At 29.8% G+C, this 25671-nt stretch overlaps 1 protein-coding gene across 2 annotated transcripts in view; it reads right to left on the bottom strand.

Annotated features, from left to right (window-relative positions):
• Window positions 1-25297, bottom strand: part of LOC142329917 (uncharacterized) — a 41254-nt gene extending 15957 nt beyond the window's left edge. For both annotated transcript variants that reach the window (XM_075374854.1, XM_075374865.1), the window contains exons 1-5: window positions 25149-25297; window positions 23742-23892; window positions 18725-18870; window positions 11685-11780; window positions 7430-7655 (exon numbers count right to left, since the gene is read on the bottom strand). In XM_075374854.1, the coding sequence (XP_075230969.1) occupies window positions 7430-7655; window positions 11685-11780; window positions 18725-18870; window positions 23742-23892; window positions 25149-25184 (655 nt within the window). In that variant the 5' untranslated portion in view covers window positions 25185-25297. The remainder of the gene's footprint in view (window positions 1-7429; window positions 7656-11684; window positions 11781-18724; window positions 18871-23741; window positions 23893-25148) is intronic.
• Between the last annotated feature and the right edge of the window lie 374 nt (window positions 25298-25671).

Here is a 25671-nt window from a genome sequence, read left to right as displayed (position 1 = left end):
ACAACTAGCTAAACAGTTTTTTATAGATAATTATTCTAATTAACATTAATAATTATAATACCAAATAGTAATCATATGTAGTCATAATAATAATCATATTTTTGCTCATCAGCTCGCTGGTAGAATATAGGAATGGCAGTCCCAAGCTGTCTGAGCTGGTTGTATTGTGCTTCTTGCTTTCACTGCTTGCAGCAAGGAGCCAGAGACATGACAGTGGTTTTTTTTGCCGAGGTTGGCTGGAGTGCAGATGGGGATTACTCATCCTCATCCCAGTAGGGTAACCTGGGCTGGGAATGAGCTGATGAATGCTTGCTCTGTCGAAGTCTTGTGCCGCTCAATGTGTCAGTCACTTCAGCTCTTGGCAAGGATTACCCCATGGGTAAGGGTATAGGAGTCCTTAATACTATGTACAAGCCCTGAGATGTTGGTATAGTGAGTTGAGTAGTTAACCGATTCCCTGGCCTGGATGTTAAATCTGTGGAAGGTAGCTGACTGGAGGAACCCAGACAAAATCAGTAATCTCAGCATGACCAACCACCTCTCCTCCTGCACTTTGTGATATATTGTCTGGTGTCACTTTCTTTTATGGAAATATCTATTCCACAATTTCTGAGGCAGAGTCCAAATAAAAACCCATGACTAACTGAAAATATTTGGTGATTAAAAGAAAAGAAGGGAGATTTTGGCAAGATTAGTCCTTTTGTGAAAGCTCATGGCATCCCAAAATGCACGAATACCAGTAAAGGAGGTGAAAAGGATTGCTGTAGGATTGTTCGTTGATAATGTCAACAATTTACAACACTCATGGTTATTTAAGTTGAAGAAAAGAGGAATTTTGATATTGAGGTTACACTACACAGCACTTAAAATATCTCAAAGGGGGTAGTTGCATGCAGGAATATGTTGAACTGCATGGAGGAGGGAATTGTCGAGAAACTGAATGAACATGGAGTTCATTCAGTAGTGTGTGATTGAACATACTACGTAATGGAGAAGTTATACCCACTGTGTCACATTTTTTGATGTTCAACAAACCAAGTTCAAACAGCATCCAGAAAAAATAAAAACTGGGTTCCCCAGATTAGACGTCTGTCCATTTATCCTGACTCCACTGCGGTGCTTTGGATGTTAGATTTGGAGATACAGCAGCACATTATACAAGGAAACACATCTGTGCTTGCAGTGACCCACTGCATCTAGATCCATGCAGGGATCCACCTGTTTGTGCAAATTGTCATGGCAATCATCTAGTAAGTTCGTGGAACTGTCCAATGTACAAGAAAGAAGTAACAATTCAACAGGTTAAGACAATTCAAAAGGTCAGCTACTTCCAGAGGAAAACTGCTCAAAGTAGACTGCTATACCTATGCACAGGTTGCTACAATTTCTTTCAAATCGAAAGTTGAAATTCAAGAATAGCATCACCTTCAGCCAGTACGGTTGGGTGTATCATTAATGAGAGATTTAATAAACAACCAATCACGAAAGACAGTCCAAAAGTGGAAAAGAAGAGAGCAGATATGATCAACCAAAAGATTTTTTTTTCACTGAGGAATGAGCCTTCACCTAGTTCTAAGATGAAGGAAAGTGATGACAAAGTAAACAGGAAGCTGGAATCAAATGCACACGTCAAAGTACAGATTGAAAAAATCCTCATTCAGGGAATCAATAAGAAGAGATAATAATGTTAAAAGTGTTGGACAAGCAACACTGGAGCACCGGAACCTGAAAGCACAGAGGCCTCTAAAACACAGGGTGAGCACTTTAGTCGCCCCAAACATTTTAGCAGGTAGTGCATAAGTCTAGACTCTGATGCAATGCTCACCAATCCATCTGGATCTGTATCATCTGATGCTGACCGCAAAATGCTTACCTTCCTGATATTAGAGGTGAATAAAGATTCCATCTCTAAGGCCTCAGACAAATTAAAAAGGGATGGTGTAAGGGAAAATCTAGTTGATAAATAATAAGGATGTGGTTAGTTTTATAAGCTTTTTGATGAATTTTCATTAAGAATGAGTTTTTAAGAATTGTGAGATCATTGAACCTGTTTTGATAAGATATAACAATATTTCTTTAGAAATGGATATATGTTTTTAAGAGGCAAGGTCTTACACAATCACAGTCATCTCAGGTTTTTGGGGGTTTTAATGTCCTATGACACCTATTTCTGGATGATCTGTCTGATAAGACAGATCATCCAGAAATTTAACTACATCACTAGTTTTTTATTAGGATGGAAAAAGCTTTTTCTTTTTTCTTATAACAGATCAAGCACTAATGATCAAGAACAAAGAGAGAAGGACTAATAACCACAGCAGTCGATACCCATAATCTCAAAGAAAAAACAATTATAATGGTAATACAAATTCCTAATTAAAAATTTAATGAATTGGACAAGTTTATTGCAACAGAAGTTTAGTAACTTATAAATTGTTCAAAAATACTTACTGGTTCATCAATTGCAAATATTCTTTCTAACAAATAAATACCTTCTTTTCATGGCATAAGAGTTATTTTAAGACTGCTTCATGAAACAAACTGTATAGCTTAGGTTCCATAAACTAACTAACTTACTTACTTGTCTTACAATCTAAATATTTCTATCTCCAAGAGAGAGTATTACCTCTATCTTGCAATACCTCAAGTCAGTTATATGAAAGAGATATTACAAGTACCTCTTTCATTTAAACTGGCAAAATTTTTTTTACGAATTTACCTAAATGTAATTTTTTATCCATTTGTGTAGATCAGCATGTTCTTACAGATCACTTCTGCCAAATGGCAGTGGCTTCATTTATTAATGAAAATATGTGATGGGATGATTACTTTTAAATGGATTATCATCAATAAATATTCAATTAAAAATGTGAAAATCTTATTGTCAGAAGCAAATTGGAAAAACAACAAAAAAAAGCTTTGATGAAAAAATTTTACAATTTTCTTAATGTTTTTCAGAAGGCTTTCTTAAATTGTCATTCAGGAAAAAAAAGTTTAAACATAAAAAAAATCCATGGATTACCACAGAAATTGTAAAATCTAACTCTAGCTAAGAACTCTTGCTAAAAACAAATTTATGTAGAAGTTTATTTCACAATAATTTAATATTTAATCCAAAATAAATCTAAAATTATGCAACATAATTCTCTAAAGGGAAGGTGAATTTGGAAGTAAAAGAGATAACTTACCAAAAATACTAAAGGACTCAACTTCTCATCCCTATTCTTTTAACAAAAGAATTTAATACACTTTTTCTGGTATTCAAATAATAACAGTACCGATCCATTTCAAACGAACTTGCTCTAACTGCTTTGTTTGTTGAATCAGTATTTTTATTTCTGGCTGATATTCAACAAGTTAAAACTTACATTTTAAATATAAATATTATGCATTATTTATAACATTTACCAGGGTATCAGTAATAGGGTACTGATGAAATTTGCCAATATTTTGAAGTAAGTTATATATGCTATTATTAAATTATAAATCTAATTAACAAATTTTTTAGGTTTTGACTCATCCAAGAAAATTCTGGGCCAATCCTTTACTTATATATGAAATAGCATACCTATCCATTTTTGACACAATGTGTAATGTATTAGTTTAAACTGATCAAAGTAATGATTTATTTATTTTTAGCCTTTCATTCTATGTACCCTAGTTTGTTATGTTTTCTGGAACTTAATAATCTTTCTTTTCCCTACCACAGAATTCCAGTAGCCTATTATTACCTTATAACAATCTTTACTTTGCTCTGCCATAACCTTTTCTATTTGTTCAATCACATCTACCCACACAGCAGAACATGGATGTGACAGAATCTTCACATTCAGAAGATGACCTTGTATTACAAGCAACTCCTATGGATTCATTTCTACTCTGACATTAAATATTCTACCACCAGTAAAAATCGTCCTCTATTCACACTATGCTTAAAATCATACCTAACCTAATTTCTTCCTTTTTTTAAATTTCTTCTTTACCTTCCTCTTATGAAATGTGAAACATTGAGGATTCTTTTTCATTTTCTGAATAGCAAATTGTCATCTTATTGCTAAAATCTTATCCTTTCCTTCTAGTCTGACTTAACTTAATGGAATTATATCCATTCTATTTATTTTCATTTTTGTTTTCAAATATTCACACCTAAGAACTTGCAAAGTTTCCTTATTACGTTTATCAAATTGTTCTACTATAATTAATCTAAATTTTCAACCTAATACAATACAGACTTCTTTGTTACTCAACTGAATCCATTTTTATTTACTTTTTTTCAGTAGTATGAATCTCAGTCCGAAAACAAGTTGTGAAAAGTGATATATTGTTATGAAATATGGAGTCAATGTTACAAATGAAAATGTTTTTTGATACTAATTAATTTGTTTGGAACCTTTTTTTCTTTAAGCTTTCATATCTTTCTTTTCATTTGCCAGTGATTTCTTTACTTTCTTATGTCCATTGTCATCCCTATCTTTCTTCTACCCTTTCCTTGTTACCCTTCTCCTTCAAGTATCCTAAGCTGTATACACTCCTCCATTGCCACATCTCAAAATTTTCCAAATATTTTTCTTCTTTCTTTTTTATTGCCGATGTTTCACATCCATACAACACCATGGCTCCACACAAAGCATTTGGCAAATCTCTTTCTCAATGCTATTGATATTTTCTTTGCAGTTAATAATCCTTTCAAAAAAATGCTCCTTTTCCCCATTACAATTTTGCCTCTTATTTCTTCTGTACAGCTTCCATCTCTTTTACAAAATTGCTTAGGTACCTAAAAGACTTCACCTGTTCTATGACTTCTCCATTCAGTACTAATTTAACTTGACCTTCTACTTTGCCAATTCTCAAAACTTAAACTTAATTTACATTAATTTTCATTCCAAATTCTTCACCAGTGCTTGCAATTCTTTCCAACATTACTTGTAGCTCTTCCCCTGACTCAGCTAATCCAGCCTGATCATCAGCATACTTGACTGATTTCATTATTTTTCCTCCTACACCTCTTGACTTTTCCAATGCCTCTTCTACCAACTTCTCTGCATACATTAAAAAGTGGTGGTGGACATACAGCACCTTTGCCTTAAACCTCTGCCAATACTTAGTTGTTCTGTTGCTTTCTTTTCCACCCTGACAACTACTTTCTGCCTTACATACAGATCATTTATCAACCTTCTATCTTTCCAATCGACACCAATACCCTTAAAATTTCCAAAAACTTTTTCCAGTCCACTCTGTCAAACACTTTCTCCCAGTCTACAAAGCAGACATACATTTATTTCCTTATTCAAATTCATCATTCTTTCAGCCAGCAGTCTCGTCTCAGACATCCAACAGCATCTTGTGTTCCTCTTCCATTCCTAAACCCAAATTGGTCATCTCCCACATTTTCCTCTATTTTTTAATTTTATTTTGCCTAATAGAACTTTTGTTATAGCCTTTGTTACTTGACATTTAAAACTGACTGTTCTATACTCTGAACATATTTTAAGTATTGCTGTATTTTGGTATTGGGAATAGAATTGTTTTAACAAATTCTTCACGCTATGTGCCTGTTTCATAAATTCTATTAACTAGATTTGTTACCCTTGAGATCATTTTATTTCCGAAAACTTTTAGAGCTTCAGATTGTATTTTGGCACATCCTGCGGCTTTCTTTTCTTCTAAATCTTGTACTGCCTTTTCCTCTTCCCAACTCAAAATTTCCAGGCTCTCACATTTTCTTTATTACCCAATTTGACCTTTCTCCTCTATACTCAATATTCACTTATTATCCTGAGCATCATACAATTCATGCACATATTCTACCTATATTTATTTATTTTCTTCTACATTAGAACAAAAGAATTTACCGTAAACAGAATTTTACAGGTTTTGCTTATCAGTCCTTGCCTACTTATTTTCCTCAGATCTCTGCATGTTAAGTTCTTTATTGTTCTATACATCTCTTTCATTTTATCTTTCCTTTCCAGATCTTCTACCTCTTCACACTCCTTTTCCATCCATTTTTCCTTTATCTTATCTGTCAAGTTTCTCAGTTTGTTATTTTGTTTTTTATATTATTTTTTTTCTTTTCCTCTGAAACATCACATTTAAATTTTCTTCTTTCCTCCATCATTTCTAACATAACTTCAGGGATCCATTCTTTCTTGTTTCTTATTTTCTTTACAATACCTACTCCTTTCTTCCATGGTGTCAATTATTGCATTCTTAATACTAATATTACGCCACTCTTCTAATACAACTTTGCTCGGTATCATATCTTCTAATTTCTTCTCAATTCCATGTACACAGTCTTCTTTGGTATTGTTCTTCAACTTCCTTCATCCTACTTATTCTAAACTTGCTTTCTTTTAACGTGCTTCAGTCTTGTTCTACCATTCATGACCAATAGGTTGTGATCTGTATCTGCATCTGCCCCTGGATATGTTTTTGCAATCTTGACACTATTTTTTTTAAATTTTTAGTTGATTAAAATAAAATCAATTTGGTATCTTGCCTAATCATCAGGGCTTTTCCATGTATTCAATCAACATTATTGGTTCTTGTACCAGATATTGGCAACCCAGAGTTCAGGAGCCTCACAAAAATTAATCAGCTTGTCTGCTCTTTCATTTTATTCTTCCTAGTTTAAAATCACCTTCCACATTTTTCCACTTCCCATTTCCAACCACACTATTCCATTCACCCATCATTATTGTTCTACCTTGTTCCTTTCCATTTTCTTCGTATATCTATCGGCATCCGTTCATTTATCTTACCTACTTCTTCCTCTTCTGTGTTTGATGTTGGCATGTATATCTGGATGACCAAAGTGTCTACTGAATCACATGGAAACTTGATTGGTACCACTCTATCACTGACAGGTATGATTTTGATATTTTATCTAGTGTTTATTTATATATTACACCCACAAATTTTTCTTTGTGCTGTCCTCCCTTATAAATCATCTTATATTCTGTTTTAAATTTACCTTCCTTTTTCCACCGTATTTCATTCAATCCTAGGATAGAGATGTTATGTCTTTCCATTTGTTGTTTTTAAAATTATAGCAGCATTTAAATTCTTTTTTTATTTTAAGAAATATTTACAAATCTTCTATTTGAAAATTTCTTCATAGCTTTAATTTAAAAATAAACTTAAAAGGAAAACATTCTAGAGTAAAAAATGAAAAATTTAATTCCATTTAAAAGTAAATACTCTGGAATTAGTCATTTTCCTAATTCTAATCAAGTTTTTTTTTTTAGTGCACTGATAAAAACCATCACAATATAAAATATACTATTGTATAAAAGAAATTTCATTAAAAAAAATTAATTTTAATTAAAACAAGCAGTATAACTATGAAAAATAAAAATTACGATTGGATATATAATTAATAATGGTATTAAAATAAATAGGGAAATTCTGTAAAAGATATTTTACATACCTGTTTGATCGCAAAGTGTAATATATGGATCAGGAGAAGATGAGTTGATGTCACACAAAACAGCAATTAAAAAAGGTACTTTACAACCAAGTAGGAGCTTTGCTGATGCTTTCTGTTTAATATTTTTAATATTTATACATTCCAGAATATCAATATCACGAGAAACAGATTTCAAATCTACAAGCAATTTCTTCCATGATGCACTTTCTAGTAATGATTGCCAATTCTAAAATGATAAAAAGGAATCATTATATGTAAAGCAGAATTTGATTTCTACACCACAACATAATTTAATGATTTCAATACCAACTGGTTATCTTTTGAATCATACCTTGTAATTCACTGAATTTGGTGTTTTTCATATATTCATCATAAAATATACAATGTAGATATTAACTACCTATATGTTTATTTTGAAGGTTTTATTCATATGTTCAATAAGTGACTAGGTAGAGAGATCATACACTACAGACAGATGGTATTACTGAGCATGAAACTGTATTTTTGTAAAACTGATATTCATGTTTAGTAACTGATTACCTGAATACTTAAACCCCAAAAGGTTAAAATCAGAATTCCATCAATTTCACTGGAATTTGAATGAAGAGAAGGAAAATGGCCAGGCTATTCAGCAGACTAGAATCTTTGTATACTGAAGAACATGATTTTATTAACATAAAAAAACCTCTACATTTAAAAAAAAATGTAATGCTTTCAAAACACTATGTTTTATAGGAAATAAAATGGTTTTCTTGAATTTTTATGAAATCTTTTTTAATGAAAGAAGATTTGATTGAAAATTTAGCTATAACAAATCTTTTTCAAAAGAGAAAAATTGTATTCTAGAAAGTACTTAATAGTTTGTTCAAGCCAGATAACTTTTTTTTATTATCAGAAACATAAATTATATTATAAAATTATAAATTTCACCCTAATTACATGAATTATATTGAGATTCATAATTTTACATCAGATAAAATTTGTTAAGTTTTGATACAGAATGCATTAGTTATCGCATTAATGCTGGTTCATACATCATCTGGTCTCAATTTGTTTCCCAGCCCATTCCACTCTCTGAAATCAAAGGGATTTATTTAATTTTGAAAAAAGTGAAGCAGGAAAATTTAGAAAGCTAGCAGAAAGCATTAAAAGATTTGAGGTGTTGCTTCTTTTGAAGATCAAGAAGACTAACTAAACCTGCAACAGGAAATCTCCATTATGGGCATTTTGCTAAAGAAGAAAAGCGTAAATTAAAATTATGAAAGAAAAATATAAAATACCATCTAAGTTTATTGCTAAATTCTTGGTAAAAAAGAAAAATACTAATACAAGTGTCAGAGTGTTTAGTAAAAGTGACTGAAACTTGCTAATACAAAGAGAATATTCCCAGATCTAGAAATAAAAGAGCTGAATGGCTAAAAGATTTATAAAAAAACACTTAAGAATATATTATACATTTATATACAGATGAGGAAAACTCAAGAATTCTCTCTGGTAAAATCGGTCCTAACTGATGAGGTTAATAGACACAAGTAAGTAGAATTATTAAATAATCTGAATACTCATTCAAAGACACCTACCTCTAATGTAGAAAAACTGTTAATGTATTTTGGTATCACCAATTAAAGTAGTGATGATAGATGGTGCAAAAGTAAACAGAAACTTAAAAAATCTTCTTCAGTGCTTGTTTGTGTCCCAACTCTAATTGGAATATTGAATGCTAACCTAATATACCAACTTTTCAGATGAAAAATGAACTTTTGTGTTGTTAAAACACAGTTACAATCTGAACAAAACTGAAGAAATCCCAGATTATTTAAGTTACAATCCTGAAATATTTTCAACTATAAAATCTGAAAAAAAATTTTTTTAGTTGAAAAACTCAACTCTTTAAAGAAACACTACTACATTTTCAAAATGAAGTACTCTTCATAAAGACAGGAAAATATTCAGAATGCATTATTTTTTCATATTTTTCAGACTACTATTCATTTTATTACTTTATCAATATATATTATCCAAATGATCGAACAAAATATGAAACTCATTTTTTTTTTATAAACTATATACACTTTAGGATATAAAACAAGCATGAAATGAAAAAAACATTCAAATTTTAGAGCATTAATAATAGAATGCATCATATTCCAAATTATAGTTATTAACAGTATCCATCTATTTGCATTGATGAAAGCATTAGATTGGCTAGAAGTACAAATGTCATTTGGAAGTTCTTGGACTGGTAAAGAAAAACACATGATTTATCCAACTCTGGAAAGCAAGTGATTGCCTCAGTTTTGACCTCATCATTTGACATGAATACTTGTATTTGTCCAGCAAGCCTTTTTTTCAATTTTGGAAAGAGTAACTAATTGTTGAGAGCCAAATCCAGTGAATATGGCAAATGTAGAAGCACTCTGAGGAGTAGATCATGTAGTTTTACAGCAACAACCCAAGATATTGATTGATGGTCCTGACTTTTGCAAGTTGTCATGAACATCCATACACCGTCAGAATCCCAGACATAGCCATGAATTTTCCTGGCAAATGAAACTATTTTAGCTTTCTTTGACACACTTCTACCAATTCCCACCCATTGTGTGGTCTCTGACATGTAATGGTGAATTCATAATTCATGTATGTTATAAAATGTTAAAGAAACTCAGCGGAATCATGTTAGAAGTCTAAATGCCCTGAAAAGTGTTCAATCAAATGCATTTTGGGTTGACTGTTACAAAACGCAGCCCCCACTGGGTAAAAGCATTTTCATATCTAAAATGCAGTATAAAATGTAGTGAACATGGTCTATCAAGATGTTTTCCTTTAAAGTGGAATCTAACTTATTTTTATTGTCGAATGCAAATGAGAAGAATCCTTTAAATTAGAATCTAATTCTTTTTGTAAGTCTGCCAGGCTTAAACCTTTTAAAATAAAGCACTTTAGAACAGGTCAACTTCAATTTTATCTATCTTTCAGAAAATCTCAAAACTTCTTTACTTTACTTGATTGCCACAAACTAAACACAGGTGTCTGAAACTTTGCAGCATAGCATCTAAAGAATTATACTTGGACAATTATTGTAGTCATTTGGTCATACTTGTACCATCTCTGTGTCAGGCCAAGAACCTTCTAAACGATTATGGTACTAAAAATTGCACTTAAGGCCACATTTAAGAGGATAAAGATGTATCACTTTTTTTTTAAATAACCAATTCATACTACTATCAAAAGTAAATATTAAAAAAGCAATAATTATTTTTCAGGCACAAATGAGATGAGTTTCACATCTTTAATTAGAATTAAAGTTAGAGTTTAGGTTCAGTAATGTGCATTATTATGCTACTGAATCCGTGCAACTGTACAGCTTCATAATGAGTAAAAAAAAAGTGTACTGGTAAAGAAATTGAAATTACTGATTTTTATGTTTGAGTTTAGTCTATTTTATACAAACTGGAAGTCTAAATTACAGTCTAGCATTTATTCTTATTTGGTTTTAGATCAATCATTCCTTAAGAGTAATATCAATGCAATTAACACTAACAAAGTACTGGTAAAGAACATTAAATTCAGTATACTATAATTATATTTCTATAGAATTTAAAACAGGGTTCAATAGCATCACAGAACAGCAGATACACTATGAATGTTGTTGTTTTCTCTCACTTAATAATTTTAATATAACAAACAGACTAGAAATAAAGTTTTAATTAATAGTGGTGCAAGATAAACAGAAGAAAGGAAAGTAAATTATGAAATAAAATCATCACTTTTCTTTTATATAATATAAACAGGAAATGTTACAGATCAACGATCAGAACTATGTTAATATAAAATAATGAAACAACTTTGATAAAATAATTTTAATGAACAATTTTGTTACTCATTTTATAATTAAAACATTTCATACACTTTTCTATTAAGAGCAATCTGAAAGTGGAATCTATACTTTATATTTTTTCCTTAAGTATCGGATAACCAACTTCAACTAGGTTACTTACTCATAAAACAATCCTACATAATTCCAAGAAAAGCACCTAATATCACACAACTTTATACAATCTAAGTAACAATTCTCTTAGTTTTTCATTTAACAAAAAATTTCATGGAATTTAGTTTGTTAATAATCAAACAAGTTGTATTAGTTATGAATGTCTATTATTCAAATTTTCTGTATGTAAATTTGGCACATCTTTGTTGTATTGATTATATGAAACTATGAATTAAGCAGTAAAAATGAGAGGAAAATCTATTTTACCTGAAAATTGCACACTTCTTTATATGATATGCTGTTATTGTGTAGAGAAGTGATTTTAGGACTATCACATAGATCTGCATTTGAGATAGCATCTATCTGAAATGAATAACAACACAGTAAAGTAATCCTAGATTGTAATGGTTCATTGAAAACTGAAAAATATTATAACAATACCTCGAGTTTTTAAAAAAATATATATATATATATATAAAATGTGTAATTTCCTAATTCCTGTTTACAATATTCATTTTTAAAACTTTTCTTCTATTAAAACTGATTTTGTGATCAATTTTCAGTCGTAAGGCTATGGCCGATTTCTCTGACATTTTACAAATAAAAACTTTTTAGTATAGCATCTAAAGGAAAATTTAGAAAGCTAGCAGAAAGCATTAAAAGACTTGAGGGGTTGCTTCTTTTGAAGATCAAGAAGACTAACTAAACCTGTAACAGGAAATCTCCAATAGTCTTATGCTTTATATTAGGACAAATATCATAGTCATTTGGTTATACTTGCACCATCTCTGGGTCAGGCAAAAAACATTCTGAATGACACTGGTACAAAAAATTGCACTTAAGATCACATTTAGAGGATAGAGATGCACCACATTTAGATGAAACAAAATTATTCTTCATCCATTAAAAAGAAATGATTAACTGAAAACTGAAAAATATTATAACAATACCAGAGGTCTTTAAAAAAAAAGATTTATAAAATGTGTAATTTCCTAATTCCTATTTATAATATTCATTTTTTAAATTTTACTTTTTATTAAACTGTTTTTGTAATGATATTTAATGGAAATATACTACTTTATTTCATTTAATAATTTTAATCAAAGTTATTATTAATGATATTGCAAGATAAACAAAATAAGGAAACTAAATTATGAAAAAAATCATCAGCTTTCTTTTATATATATCTAAACACAGAAAATGTTACAGCCCAATGATCAGAACTATGATAACACAAAATCATTGTTGTTTTTCCATCATATCATTGTATCATCACATTCCATCATATATTTGTTACACTTTATATATTTTATCCTTTCATACAATGTTAGATGCTAATCATTTGTACTACTGCTGTGTAGTGTTATACAGTACAAACTGCATTTCTAGTTACACAACTGGCTGAATGACATCATGCTTGATCTAAGCTTTTGTTTTTGAGACTGTAATGTGTGTTTGTCATTTTGTGATTCTATGGTGAAGTGAAAATGAGAAATATTAAAATTAAAAAGCAATAAATTTAAATCAAATTCTGCTTCAAAATCACAAGACAACTGCAGAAACTTACCAAATGCTTAGGCAAGCATCAAAATGTATCAAAAGTGCAAGAAGCCAGCTATTATAACCAAAGAATAACTTATGATATTTGTGATATTGCAAGCCAATTTTATGGTGTGTTGGTGAAGTCTGTCTTGGGAGGTCAATATACAGCAAAATTGATTCCAGGCTACTCAGCACTAAATAAAAAAGATCACAATACTCAAATCTGTATTAAGCTGAAAGAACTTTCTGAAACTAACCCCAATTCATTTCCAGCATCATTATTAATGATGAATCATGGGTTTGTGGCAATGTCCTAAAATGAAGCAGTAGTTATTGCTGTAGACAAACTCAACATCACCACATATAAAGAAATCAAGGCTGGTATTAAGTCAATGTTGATTTGCTGTTTTGACTCTGATATGGTATCATAGCTATTTGAAATTAAGGTAAAACATTTTTCTGAGACATCAAATACAATTTGAATCTTCTTAAAAAAATGTTCAATATATATATATCTATCAATTAACAAAAATTTTCAGTATAACAAATTATATCTGCAACACATAAATTTTATCACGTCCACAAAAAAATCTTTGTTTAATTTTGCAGTTTTTATATTGTTTTGTACCAAATGAATTATCAATAAAAGGAAAAGGTAATCAAGTAAATGTTTTCTTATTGGAATAACTTATCATTATTCTTGGAAATGATAATGATATTTTTTCTACTAGAAAAATATTGACCTTATTTTTACAACTATAAAAACTGAATTTCTTCCAGAAAGATGTATTTGTTCTTGTTCTATAAATACAGATTATGGGTAGAGGTACAAGGTTGAGTTATAGGATTTTATTTTTTGTATACTATAATAAAAAAAATTATGATTTAAAATCACGGTACCATTCTGCCCCAACAAAATTGTTATCAGAAGACAAACATGTTTCTTTATATTTAAAATAAGAATACTCCAGTGAAAACAAACCAGTTTTGTGAATTTTATGTCAGTTTTTATAAAACAGGACTTTGGATTAAGAATGTAAATCTAGTAAAAGCATAAAAAGTAAAGAAAATGTTACAGATATAAATAATTTCACAAACTAGTTTTGTCAACTTAAAATTATTTATCAAATTAATTTTTCATTTATGCCTTTTTTTTCTTCCATATTTAATACTCTGTTAAGATCAGAATAGTCTATATGGAATTAAATAAAAAAATATTCATTAAAAATTAATTATTTTTTTTAATGTACAAATTTCCTATTCTGCATACAAGTTAAGTTCTTATAGTGAAGCCATTCTTTTATAGATTAATAGAGCACAAAGTATTATAACTGTTCTTGTACTGTGCACTGCAGCCATCAGTAAAGTATTAAATTTTCTTGATAAATTTTTTTTTATGAATCCAGTGACAATGTTCTGAGTTTTCACAGACCATAACCATGCATCATCAGACAGAATGTGAACATATTTTCCTCAGTCAACACTTCTACATATTACTAAAAGGAGACTGAATCTTAAGTCAAACGGTAGCCTTACATCTAATCTTAGTAAAGTGGTGCACCTCAAACTTTTTATTACATACCACTCATGTAACTTACAGATCAGTAGCTTACCACAGAATCATTAAATAATATATCATTAGAATAGTAACAGAATTCTAATGTTCTAATATTCTAATTCATCTAAGAATGGTAAATCAATAAAAAATTACAAAATCATTTTTGAAAGTATCTGTTTTATAAAAAAATCATGTATTATAATTTTTTATTTATGACAGATTCTCTCATAATGTTTTAAAAAAACATTTATTGACATTACAAAGAAACATTACATTATACATTTACTTACATTACTAACTACAATATTCTTAAAATATAAAAATTCAGTGAGAAGGATAGTGCTGCATGCTTGAAACAAGTGAAGAGATATCTAGTTCAATTGAACTTAATTTTAAGTACAATTTGGGTCAAGTTCAGTTTATTACAAAATCTACTTTTTACTGTCACCCTAGCAGAAATCCACTTTCATAGATAAGTTAGAAAATGGATTTAAAAATAACAATTCTTCTCTGGGCAGCGATGGATATTAATTTTCAATCTTTATCCATGTAACTATAAGCTTTAATTTACATAACTAACTTAGTCTTCTGTTTTGTTGTTAGTTAGGATTCCAGGAATTATATCCAATATGAAAGAAATACATATCCATAGGAATTCAGAATAGTCTTCTTTAAAATATTCTTCAAACGTTTCAGTAAGCATTTAAGCAAAGGCATTTCATGTTATTGATGAGATTATCTTTCATTTCAGTTTAGTGTACCATCATAAAATTTTCCAAATTTGGAAAAGACCGCAGTTTTCATTTAAAAAAATTATTCATCATTTGAGATATTTGGTTAAATGCCTTTATTTTGTCTGCTGAAAATTGATTTGCTGTTTTACCTTTCAAACTTAAATTTATGTCGGTGAGGCGATTGAAAATATATAAGTAGGCGTGCTGTAACCCACAGCTCATCAATCAATCAAGCAGTTTAAAATTGGTATCCAGTAGGAACACCTTTTACATCTGAATGTAGCTCAAATAACCTGCTTAACATTTTTCCTTTACAAAGGAATTTTACCTCTGTGTGAAGTAGTAATGAATATAGTAGCTCTCCATTTTAAAACACAGCTTTAAAATAAACGAGCACTTAAGGTCTGAGATTTAATAAACCTGACCACTGTGATGGCCTCCTGGAGAACATGTTTATTATTTAGGCTTCCATTTTACTGCCAAACCTTCTCTGTGGACGATGCAATGAGCGAGGGTAAATTTTTCTGTAATGATTTTATTTTGGTAAAATCCACTTTTCCTCTCATAGCTTGAGCACCATCAGAACGGAAGCCAACACACTGTTTCCAGTCCAGTTTATTTTCTGCTAAGAATTCATCCAGCTTTTTGAATATTCCATTGCAGTAGTTTGTGTTGATAGCTCATCACAAAATAAATAATCCTCTTTCACTGTACTTTGAAAAACATGTTGCACATAAACCATAAATTGAGTAGTTTCTTAAATCTGTGGTGTCATCAAATTAATTGTATGGTGAAAAAAAATCAATATTTTGAGAATTTAAGTTCTCTTTAACGTTTAATGCCATCATTTCAATTCTGTGGTGAACGGTATTATTTAAAAGCGGTATTGTATTATCTAGATGTTTAACTGAAGAGTCATTCAACATACATGTCACCATTCTTTCACAGCAGGTAGCTACAGCTCTTCACCAATTGTATAAGCTTTTCTATACTTTGTTATTCTTAGCCTTACTAAGAAAGATGCCTCAACTGCTTTTTTGCTTACTGCCTGTTAAAGACAACACAATTTTCTTCGTGTTTTTTATCTCCGATAATTTTCAAACAAAATAATCCTTAGGTTTATTTTCTAACATTGAAGTATTAAGATGCCATTTCTATAATTAGGGTTTAATACTCTGTTTTGAAAGAATTTCAAAGCAGATTACAGATTGAGGTCATTAGCTTATTGTTTACATCCAAGACAGTACTTCTAATATCAATGTACTCAAAACCGTACTTTCTAACTTTTGATATCTTAGTAGGAAAAAGATCTTGACTCATCGAAAATTCTGATTCTAAAGTAAAGCTTGATAGTACAGGGATTTTTACTGATGATGTTTTGTCTGTTATTACTCTACTAAACCACTAATCCATGTTATCCATATTCTGTCAACTAAAATAAATTAATTCAAGCCAAATATGTAAATAAGTATGTATTTTTAGAAAAAAAGGTTTCTTTCGATACGTATACCAACAATAGTACTTCAATTTTATCAACTAAAAAAATAAGAAACAATATTTTCAAATCAGATTATCTCACAGTATACAAAAAACCAGAAGCAATTGTATCCACCTGTCTGTAAGATAATCATGACCAACTCGCTTAACTGCTGAAGGAAAGTATGGTAATTCTTTTGTAGTGGCTATTAAGAATCTTGTTTGTACAAGTGCAACATGGTCATGCATGGGTCAGACGAGTCATTATACATGCACTTTAGCATGTAAGAACTCATCAACATTGCATGTTTGTCCTTGCTAGCAGAATAACTGGAAATGAAGATAAAAGGAAATGCATGATAAAATACTTTTGAATTATAATATATCAAAAAATTCTGAGAACACCAACTAATAATAGTAATAAATTAATATTAATAATAAATAATTGTTAAACTAATAATTTTGTATTCTAATACTTACAATATAAAATTATTATATTTTTTTGTAATATAACAGTTTTTTTTGTATTGTTGTCTGAGTACCACCTTGAGAAGCTCTACATACCACCAGTAGCATGCATACAACAGTTTGAGAACCGCTGTTGGTAAGGAATAATTTTTATCAAAGTCTATTGAAACTAATGTAACATTGGTTCATAAATTGTTTTTTGAACAATAAACGAATATTGGTATATAGGTATGTAGAAAGAGGCTATTTCATCTTGGGTTATCATCAAAAATAGATAAATATCTTATCATGTGTATTTAACTGTAACAAAACATAGTTTTTATTTTTGGTGACACTTTGTGCAGTGGCTGAGCACTCACTCTGTTTTATTTTACACATCGGCAAAATCTGTAAGATGCTTGTAATTTTCTTCAATTTTTGGTGCATGAACAGTAATGATGGATTCTGCACATCTACATATTTACTAATTTTCACACACACACACACACACACACACACAAAACTCTCTATCTCTCTCCTCTCCACCTCCTCAACCTCTAATTAAACATTTACCTAAATTTCCATGTAAAATAATTTTCTATGAAAAGAATAAAACTTGGGGTAATAAATCAAAATAAGGCATAAAATGTGGCATTTATCCTAACTTATACATTCTACATTTTTAATAAACTATAATATAAATTGGGTCCACAAAATAACTCTGAAAAAATAACTTTTAAATTTCAAAATGTAATATGTTTACCATGTATACAAATTAATCATTAATACTGGAAATTTTTGTTAATATTAATAAGTTAATTTGAGAAATATACATTTTTTTTAAAGAAGGTACAACCTGCATCTGAGGGCTGAAAAAGAATGTATTTATCTAGATCATAAATAGCTATAATACAATAATTGGACAGGTTAGAATATAAATATTAGTGCTGTTGCATATCTGTATAAAGATAAATTATATACCTCATTGAAATCTGAGAAAGTGGGTGTCTCTTATTTTTATTTTTGTGTAAGTAATATGGAATGACTCAATAGATAGTTTTAGAATGCGCTGAAGTAAAACACTGATTTCACATGTACAAGTATAAGAATAAATAGAAATATTTATTCCTTTTATAAACCACATATATCTGCAAAGGTACTCAATAAATATTGATTGATTATATTTATTCTCTGTTGTTAGCAAATTTTACTCAGTTGATTTAAATGATCCTTTTTATTTTATTATAAGTTTAAACTTAAATTAACTAGGTTTGAGTACCTTTGCAGATATATGTGTTTTCAGTTTATAAAAGGATTAAATATTTCTATTTATTCTTATACTTGTACATGTGAAATCAGTGTTTTACTTCAGTGCATTCTAAAACTATCTATTAAGTCATTCCATATTACTTACACCAAAATAAAAATAAGAGACACCCACTCTCTCAGATTTCAAGATTGTATTTTCAAAATATACAGTTGATTACACAACCAATAAAACTTAAACTGCATCGCAAACATAAAAAAACTCAATCACAGATATAACTTACCCGGTCAGGAAGCAACCCAGCAGGTCCAGGGAATTTTCTTTGAACAGGTCTATTGGCAAATGCAGGAATCTTTTTTTCAACTGATGTGCTGTTTCCTTTTTGAACATGTTTACAGAAGACCTGAGTAGTTCCTGTTTTATGGTTTGCTGAAAAAAATTAAAAGTTTGGCTACACACAATTACAAAAAAATTAGATATTAAGAAATAATTTATTCATTAACAAACAGCTACAGACATTAAAGTCAGTAATCAATACTTTTACAGCCATGTTTTTGATATACTCTGATTATTTTAATGGAGAAGCTTCCTAAATAATATTATTGTATAAGTTTAAATGGGGTTTAAACAATCACAATATAAAATGACAGCAAGCAAATGACAACTTAGTTATTTTCTTTACAACCAAAGCTAAGCAAACTACAATCTGAAATATTAGTTAATAAATGGTGTCAAATTCTACAAGACTGTTTTTTTTTAAATTCCAAATGCAACAGCCATACATCTCAAAATCATAAATGAATAAGAAAATATTATTACATAAATTTTGGGAACAACCCATATAATGACAAGTACATAACCAACCTTATCCACCTTTACCTTGCTACTGTAAGTAATTGTAACTTTTGTATCTTTCCAAAATTAGGTTGCACACTTATGCAACTCAATAAGGGTTAAAATATCTTTAAAAATAAACTGAGAAACTAAAACTTTAAAATGAAAACCTACAATAACAGTAGGTTTTCTTGATAAAAATCATTTTGCTCTAATTACAAGGAAATTTCAATAATCCATTATTTTAGTTACGTTAAAATAAAGACTGCAATGAGAGAGAATCGCATAGGTAGAGAAAGTAAGTTAAATGTGATAGGAGGTAGAAGAGGTTTCTCAACTTAGTGATTCCACCATGGAGGATGTATGGTTTGAATTGCAATTAGTTTTCAAGTACATTCATATCAGAGACCTTTGTGTAATATTGGGCGGAACAGAAACAATTAGATGATGTAAAAGTCATACCATGCTGACATCTGTGTAAGTGGTGGAGGGAATCACATATCGCTGAGTAAAGCAGTTTAAAGCTTTCAGTCATGATACAGAAGTTGGTTGGAAGAGCATTGCACTTTTGCAGTGGAAGCATTCCACAAAAATAACAGTTCTGCTACTCTTAATACAATAAGTTTTTCAAGATATTTTGGCACTGGAAGAAATGGAAAGGTTCCCATACACCAAACAATATTAAACTGGGTCAGACAATTCAGATCTAATGCATCCATTGTCAACAAGAAGCCACCTGGTTGCCTTCAAATGGTGTGAACTATGGAAAATGTATAGAGTGGTTTTAGCAAAGTCCTGAGCATTCCATATCACTACTCAACTACTTTACACTTAACCTGTAAATTGGACACATCTTACATGAAGATTTAATGTTCCATCCTTATACAGTGCAACAACTTTATATGCATGATTTGAATCATCAGAGTGACTTTTGCAGACAATTGCTGCAACTACTTCGAAGAAATGTTGCAATTGCTGGATCAGCTGCTAATGTCAGATGAAGCACATTTTCATCTAAACAGATACGATAACAAGTAGAATTTCAGATATTGGGCCAATGCACAGTGAAAACATTACATCAGGATGTGATGTTAGTGCATTTGAAGTGATTGGGTCATATTTTTTTGAGAATGCTAATAGTCAATCTGTTAGTCCCATCAGATCAATATGTGGTGCTGTTACAAATGTTTCCCCATAACGAACTTCATCGGCATCGTGTCAACACATGCCTGGCATGGTTCCAACAGTATGGGACTACCAGCATGCAGCATGAAATTCTATGGGAGTCATCCAAGAAATGTATCAACAGCATGTCATCTCTCATTTCAGAAATGTTGCATGGCCTCCCCACTCACTTGATTCATCAGCATGTGATTTTTTTCCCTATGAGGCCATTTGAAAAAGGTTTTCACCAACCAAACTCACACTATACAAGAATTAAAAAATTCATGCGATTCCAGTGGAACAACTACAGAAAGTCTTGGATGACTGGCAGAGATGTGTCTTATTGCTAATGGTGGTCACTTACATAATGTTATCTCAAAACGTGAGTTGAAAACTAAATGCTTGTCCTTGTTCTTTACAATGGTGTACCTAGTTAGTATTTCATTTGCAATTAAAGTGTCCATTTTCAAGTTTTATAACATCTAATTGTTTCTGCTTCACGCTGTATAAAAGTTGGAGCTGTCATTACATTGTGATTATTATTATTAATTATTATTTCAAGGGGATTGTGTTGGAATTTTTTGGGCATAGAATAACTAAACTACAAAATACACACACAATAAGAAAACCCTAAATTTTCTGAATTTTTGATTAACATAAACAGTAATATGCGTTCAATAATTTTAATTACCATATTCTGAACTGTTTATTTTGCAATTATTTATTTAAATTGTAAATAATTACTGGTGTTTACAGGGCAATCAATTATTATTTGTAAGATGTCATGGCTCATAAACAAAATGTATAACTATTCTAATGAGCCATAATGCTATGATTTTTTATAATAATCTCTCTCTTTCTTACCATTCTCAACCTTTTCCTATTATTGCATGTATTTTTGTTTTAAATTATTAATATCCACATTAACCATTTTATTTTTTATTCACAATTAATTGGGTATTTTGCAATGCTGTTCTGTTTCTTTGATACATCTGAACAAATCCTGGAGCAGTACTTGTTGAATAAAGAAATTATTTATTTACTAAGCGTATTCTAATATACAACCTAAACAATTAAGCAGAGTATATATGAATTAATTTAGCTATGCAGAACAAGCTGATGAGAAAGTTAAGGAAAGGAGCAGGAAGAGAGAAGTTTATTATAAAAAAAAAAATAATCAGCACTATCGTTCATTAGAATAATTATGCATTTTAGTTACAAGCCATGACTTACAAATTATAACTGACTGCTCTGTAGAATATCAGTAATTATTTGTAGTAACATTATAAATAAGCTACAAATATTATTTTTTATACTCTTTGTTGATAAACGAATTTAAAAAATTTATTGTTTGCCATCAATTTAAAATGCATTACTATTTTATAAATATCATAGGCTATGAAATATTTAGAGCTCATTAGTAATGCCTGGTTCAGTTTACTTTTAATAAAGTAATTTTTGAGCTATATAAGTTAAAGTTAAAACAATAAATAGTAATCACATAAACTACTAACAGTTTCATTTATATTTTATGAAGTATGAATAGTTTCATTTCTTATTAATACTGATTAACCTGTTTATTAATGTTTTAATTTTCTGTGTAGTCTGTAGTGAAAGAGTTCATCAAAATTCCACTCTAAATTAACTGAAGGAAAAAATTGCATAATCAACCTTGTGAAATAGAGTGGAAATGATAAAAATTGTTCATAGAAACAAATCATATAAAAACTAAACAACTGCATTACCTGATGTAGTAAACTTAATAATATAGCAAAAAAGTGGCTGCAGTTTTAGACCAACTGTTCATTTTTATCAATACACAATACGGCTTCAGAAAGAGGTTACAAAAGGCAAGAGACCTATTATTCGTGCTGCAAATATAAAGGGTTTCATTCCTAATTCAATCAGAAGGTGAGGTAACATATGATTATTTACGAACAAATGAATTCCAGAAATTTCATCAATTGAACCAAAACTCAAATATCAAATTTATCATGTAATACCATTGTAGCTGTGGATAGCCATCATATCACAATAATGTGAAACTTAAATTAATTTCTAGAAAAGAAAAGATGATCAAATGCCTATTGGTAAAATAAATTCAGCATTTCAGTAGTGTAAGTCAGAAGTATATCCATAAGGGTAACATCTGTATCAATCAGTCATAATTTCATAAAGATACAAATAAAATTTCATGCTCAATAAATTAATGAAATCACACAAACACATGATTTTTCACTTATCTTTTACCAACCAGGCCTCAATTCTATTGAGCTACAGCTTTAAGTCACCCAAGTTTAACAACAATGCTGGGAGTAGTTTCACTGAAAGTTGTTGAAATTTATTACTGACTAATGAGAATAGTAGTTGATGTCACACAAAATAAAATTCATAATTCTTTAAATGCATATAAAGAAATAATTAAAAGTAATACATAATTAAACAAAGCTGCCACTTGATTTAGAAATGAATTCACTAGACTATTTAAAAAGTAGATGAATTAGAATTTAACATTGTTTCATGCAATGGCAAATGAGTGGTAGATTGTAAACCACTAATCATTAATTCAATAAAAAAATGAAAATGTTACCAAGTGAAACTTATGCGTGTTTCAAGAAAAGTTTGGGCTATAAGCATTTTTTATTAAATTGATAAAATTTGTGATCAGCCATGAATAGACAAGGGAAAAGAAAAAAATACATTTTCCCAGAGAAATAATTCATGATTATAATGGATGTTATAATCCAATCTTTATAAAGGAATTTCAAAAACAAAAAAAAAATTCATCTCTTGACAACAGGATATTAATTATTACAATATAACAATCTGAAAATAGTATATTATTTAACAGGTTACACTAATTTTACTAATTTCTATTTCTGACAACTATTTGTGTACAATTTCTAATTGTGTACAACTTAATGTGGCAATTATGTACCCTTCATAATATCTCTCAAGATTTGCAGACCTTAAAGAGAATGAAAAATAGAATAAAATTGAAAATATTGAACCATATATGGTGGGGGGGAAGTAAATGAGAAGATAAAAAAAAAGGGTGAGTAGGTAAAAATTAAGGACATTCATTATAAGCACGAGTGAAGAGGTAGAAAGGGTTATGGAGGAGGATGAAAAAATCTATAATGCACTATATACATGTGGTACTGGATAAAGAGTAATTGAAGAAGGCAATTCAACATCAGTAACAGGAAATACTAGTCTTATCTATTCCAACAACATAAATAAAAAAATCTTTGTTATTATTATTACTTAAACTCTAGTCTAGTAAAATATTATGTTATTACCTTGCACGCCTTGATTTGGGTTTAAATTTGGTAGTGTAGGTCTAGAATCATGTTTCTGATTAATATCTGCTCTTGCAGGTGTTACATATTCCACTATTGCAGGTGTATTAGATTTTGATAATTCTCTGTTCTCAATTACCTCTAAAGACTCCTTAACAGAAAAACACAAGTAAAAAAAAAATATGTATATATATATATAATTATACACTATTTTAAATAAACAGAACTATTTAAACTGCTTTTAGAAATTAACTTCTTGTTGTGTTTACATGATAACAATGAGGTTTATAACCTTTGTGCCTGTAGACTGTCAGTAAAAATATTATTTCAGAAAAATGGTAAAGATTAAGCAGCTCTTACAAGATTTTAATTCTTTTCAAAGTACTCCAAATTACCACATACTACTACTCTTACCACTATAGACTACGCAAATACTATTGGGTCGGTAAGAAAGTAATTTCAGTTTTGTATTGTGAAATAAAAACTCAATTTTTTTATTATAAATAATGAACATCAATCAGTTGCATATTTTCAATTTTGTCAGATCACCTTTCACCATCTTTCTGGCAACTTTATGATTCCACGCTCATAAAACTTCGCAAAAAACTGAACCAAGTGCAATTTCAGGTCATCATCACTAATGAAAGTTTTACCATTTAACTATTTCATTTATTTCAACGCTTTTGGAAACTTCAGAATAAATGGTAATCTAATAGTGAGTTCAATTTATGACAAAAACAATCACTATTACTTCACAGTAGCCAGAAAGTTAACAAATTATGTAAAATAATAAAAGAGGGTAAAATAAGAAAAGGATGATGAAACTATGGACCAGAGCACGGCAGCAGCATATGAAAGGTAAAGGATTATGAATAAATAGTCTAATTACTGGTGAAAACATCATACAGTTTATAAAAAGGCAAAAGATATATTGGCTGGGACATATGAAAGAATATTTGATTTAAGGGGTGACTATTCAAGAGGAAAAAGAAAAGAAGATGAAAAATAACCAACTGGACTAAATGTAGCAGCCTTTCGGAACAATGAGTCTTGGATTATGCAAAGGATGGGAGATATTTGGATGTGCCTCTCCGGAATTAATCTGGTTTTTGTAATATTTACTCTTAAATTAACTTAGATGAGAATGCTTAAAAGACTAGAAGCTGCTACTAAGATTTTACAGAAATATAAGGTAATAAAATTTGTATAATAGTAAAAATTTTATTCTCATCATTTTAAATATAAAATATAACAGAAATAACTAGAAATTTCAGACGAATTAACAATCTGTCACCTCTGAACACTTCAATATTTCTTAGCAACAAACATTTTTTAGTACTTAACTGTTCAATACAATACCACAGTAATATACGTAAAAATAGAAATATAATTTAACAACAATATTACCTCATCTATATCAAAATCCGGATCGCACTCAAACATAACAGAAAAAGAATTGCAAAGTTAGCAAAGTTAGAAACATAAACAATCTAAGAATAAAAAAAAAACACAACTGAAAATGAGGTTAAGATATGTGGCGCTAAACTGCCTTTGAATCTGAAAACTACGCTACCTACAAACACAGTGAAGTGAACCGAGACAAGAAAATTCCTACTTAAGCTCTTTTCAATTCTTAATGACCAGGTACATGTAATTTCATTGTACTGAAATATCGTGTAATGTAATATGAATAAAATGATATTAAAAAGGATAGAATTTAAATATTCAGTATTTCAATACGTTATTGCTTAGTATAAAGAATTAAATGCTCAGTACTTGTATAAGTTGAACAGTAATTTTTTTTTTTAAATTACACGGAAACATATTCAAATTCTTAAGTAAACAGCGTGTAGTATTAAATTGAATGAGCCTAATAAAAAACGTACGTTTAGTATTAAACGTACGTTTAGTCAAAAATAAATAAATATTT

This window comes from Lycorma delicatula, chromosome 1, assembly GCF_047948215.1.
Source record: "Lycorma delicatula isolate Av1 chromosome 1, ASM4794821v1, whole genome shotgun sequence".
Classification (NCBI taxonomy): Eukaryota; Metazoa; Arthropoda; class Insecta; order Hemiptera; family Fulgoridae; genus Lycorma; species Lycorma delicatula.
This window is presented reverse-complemented; position numbering and strand designations above follow the sequence as displayed.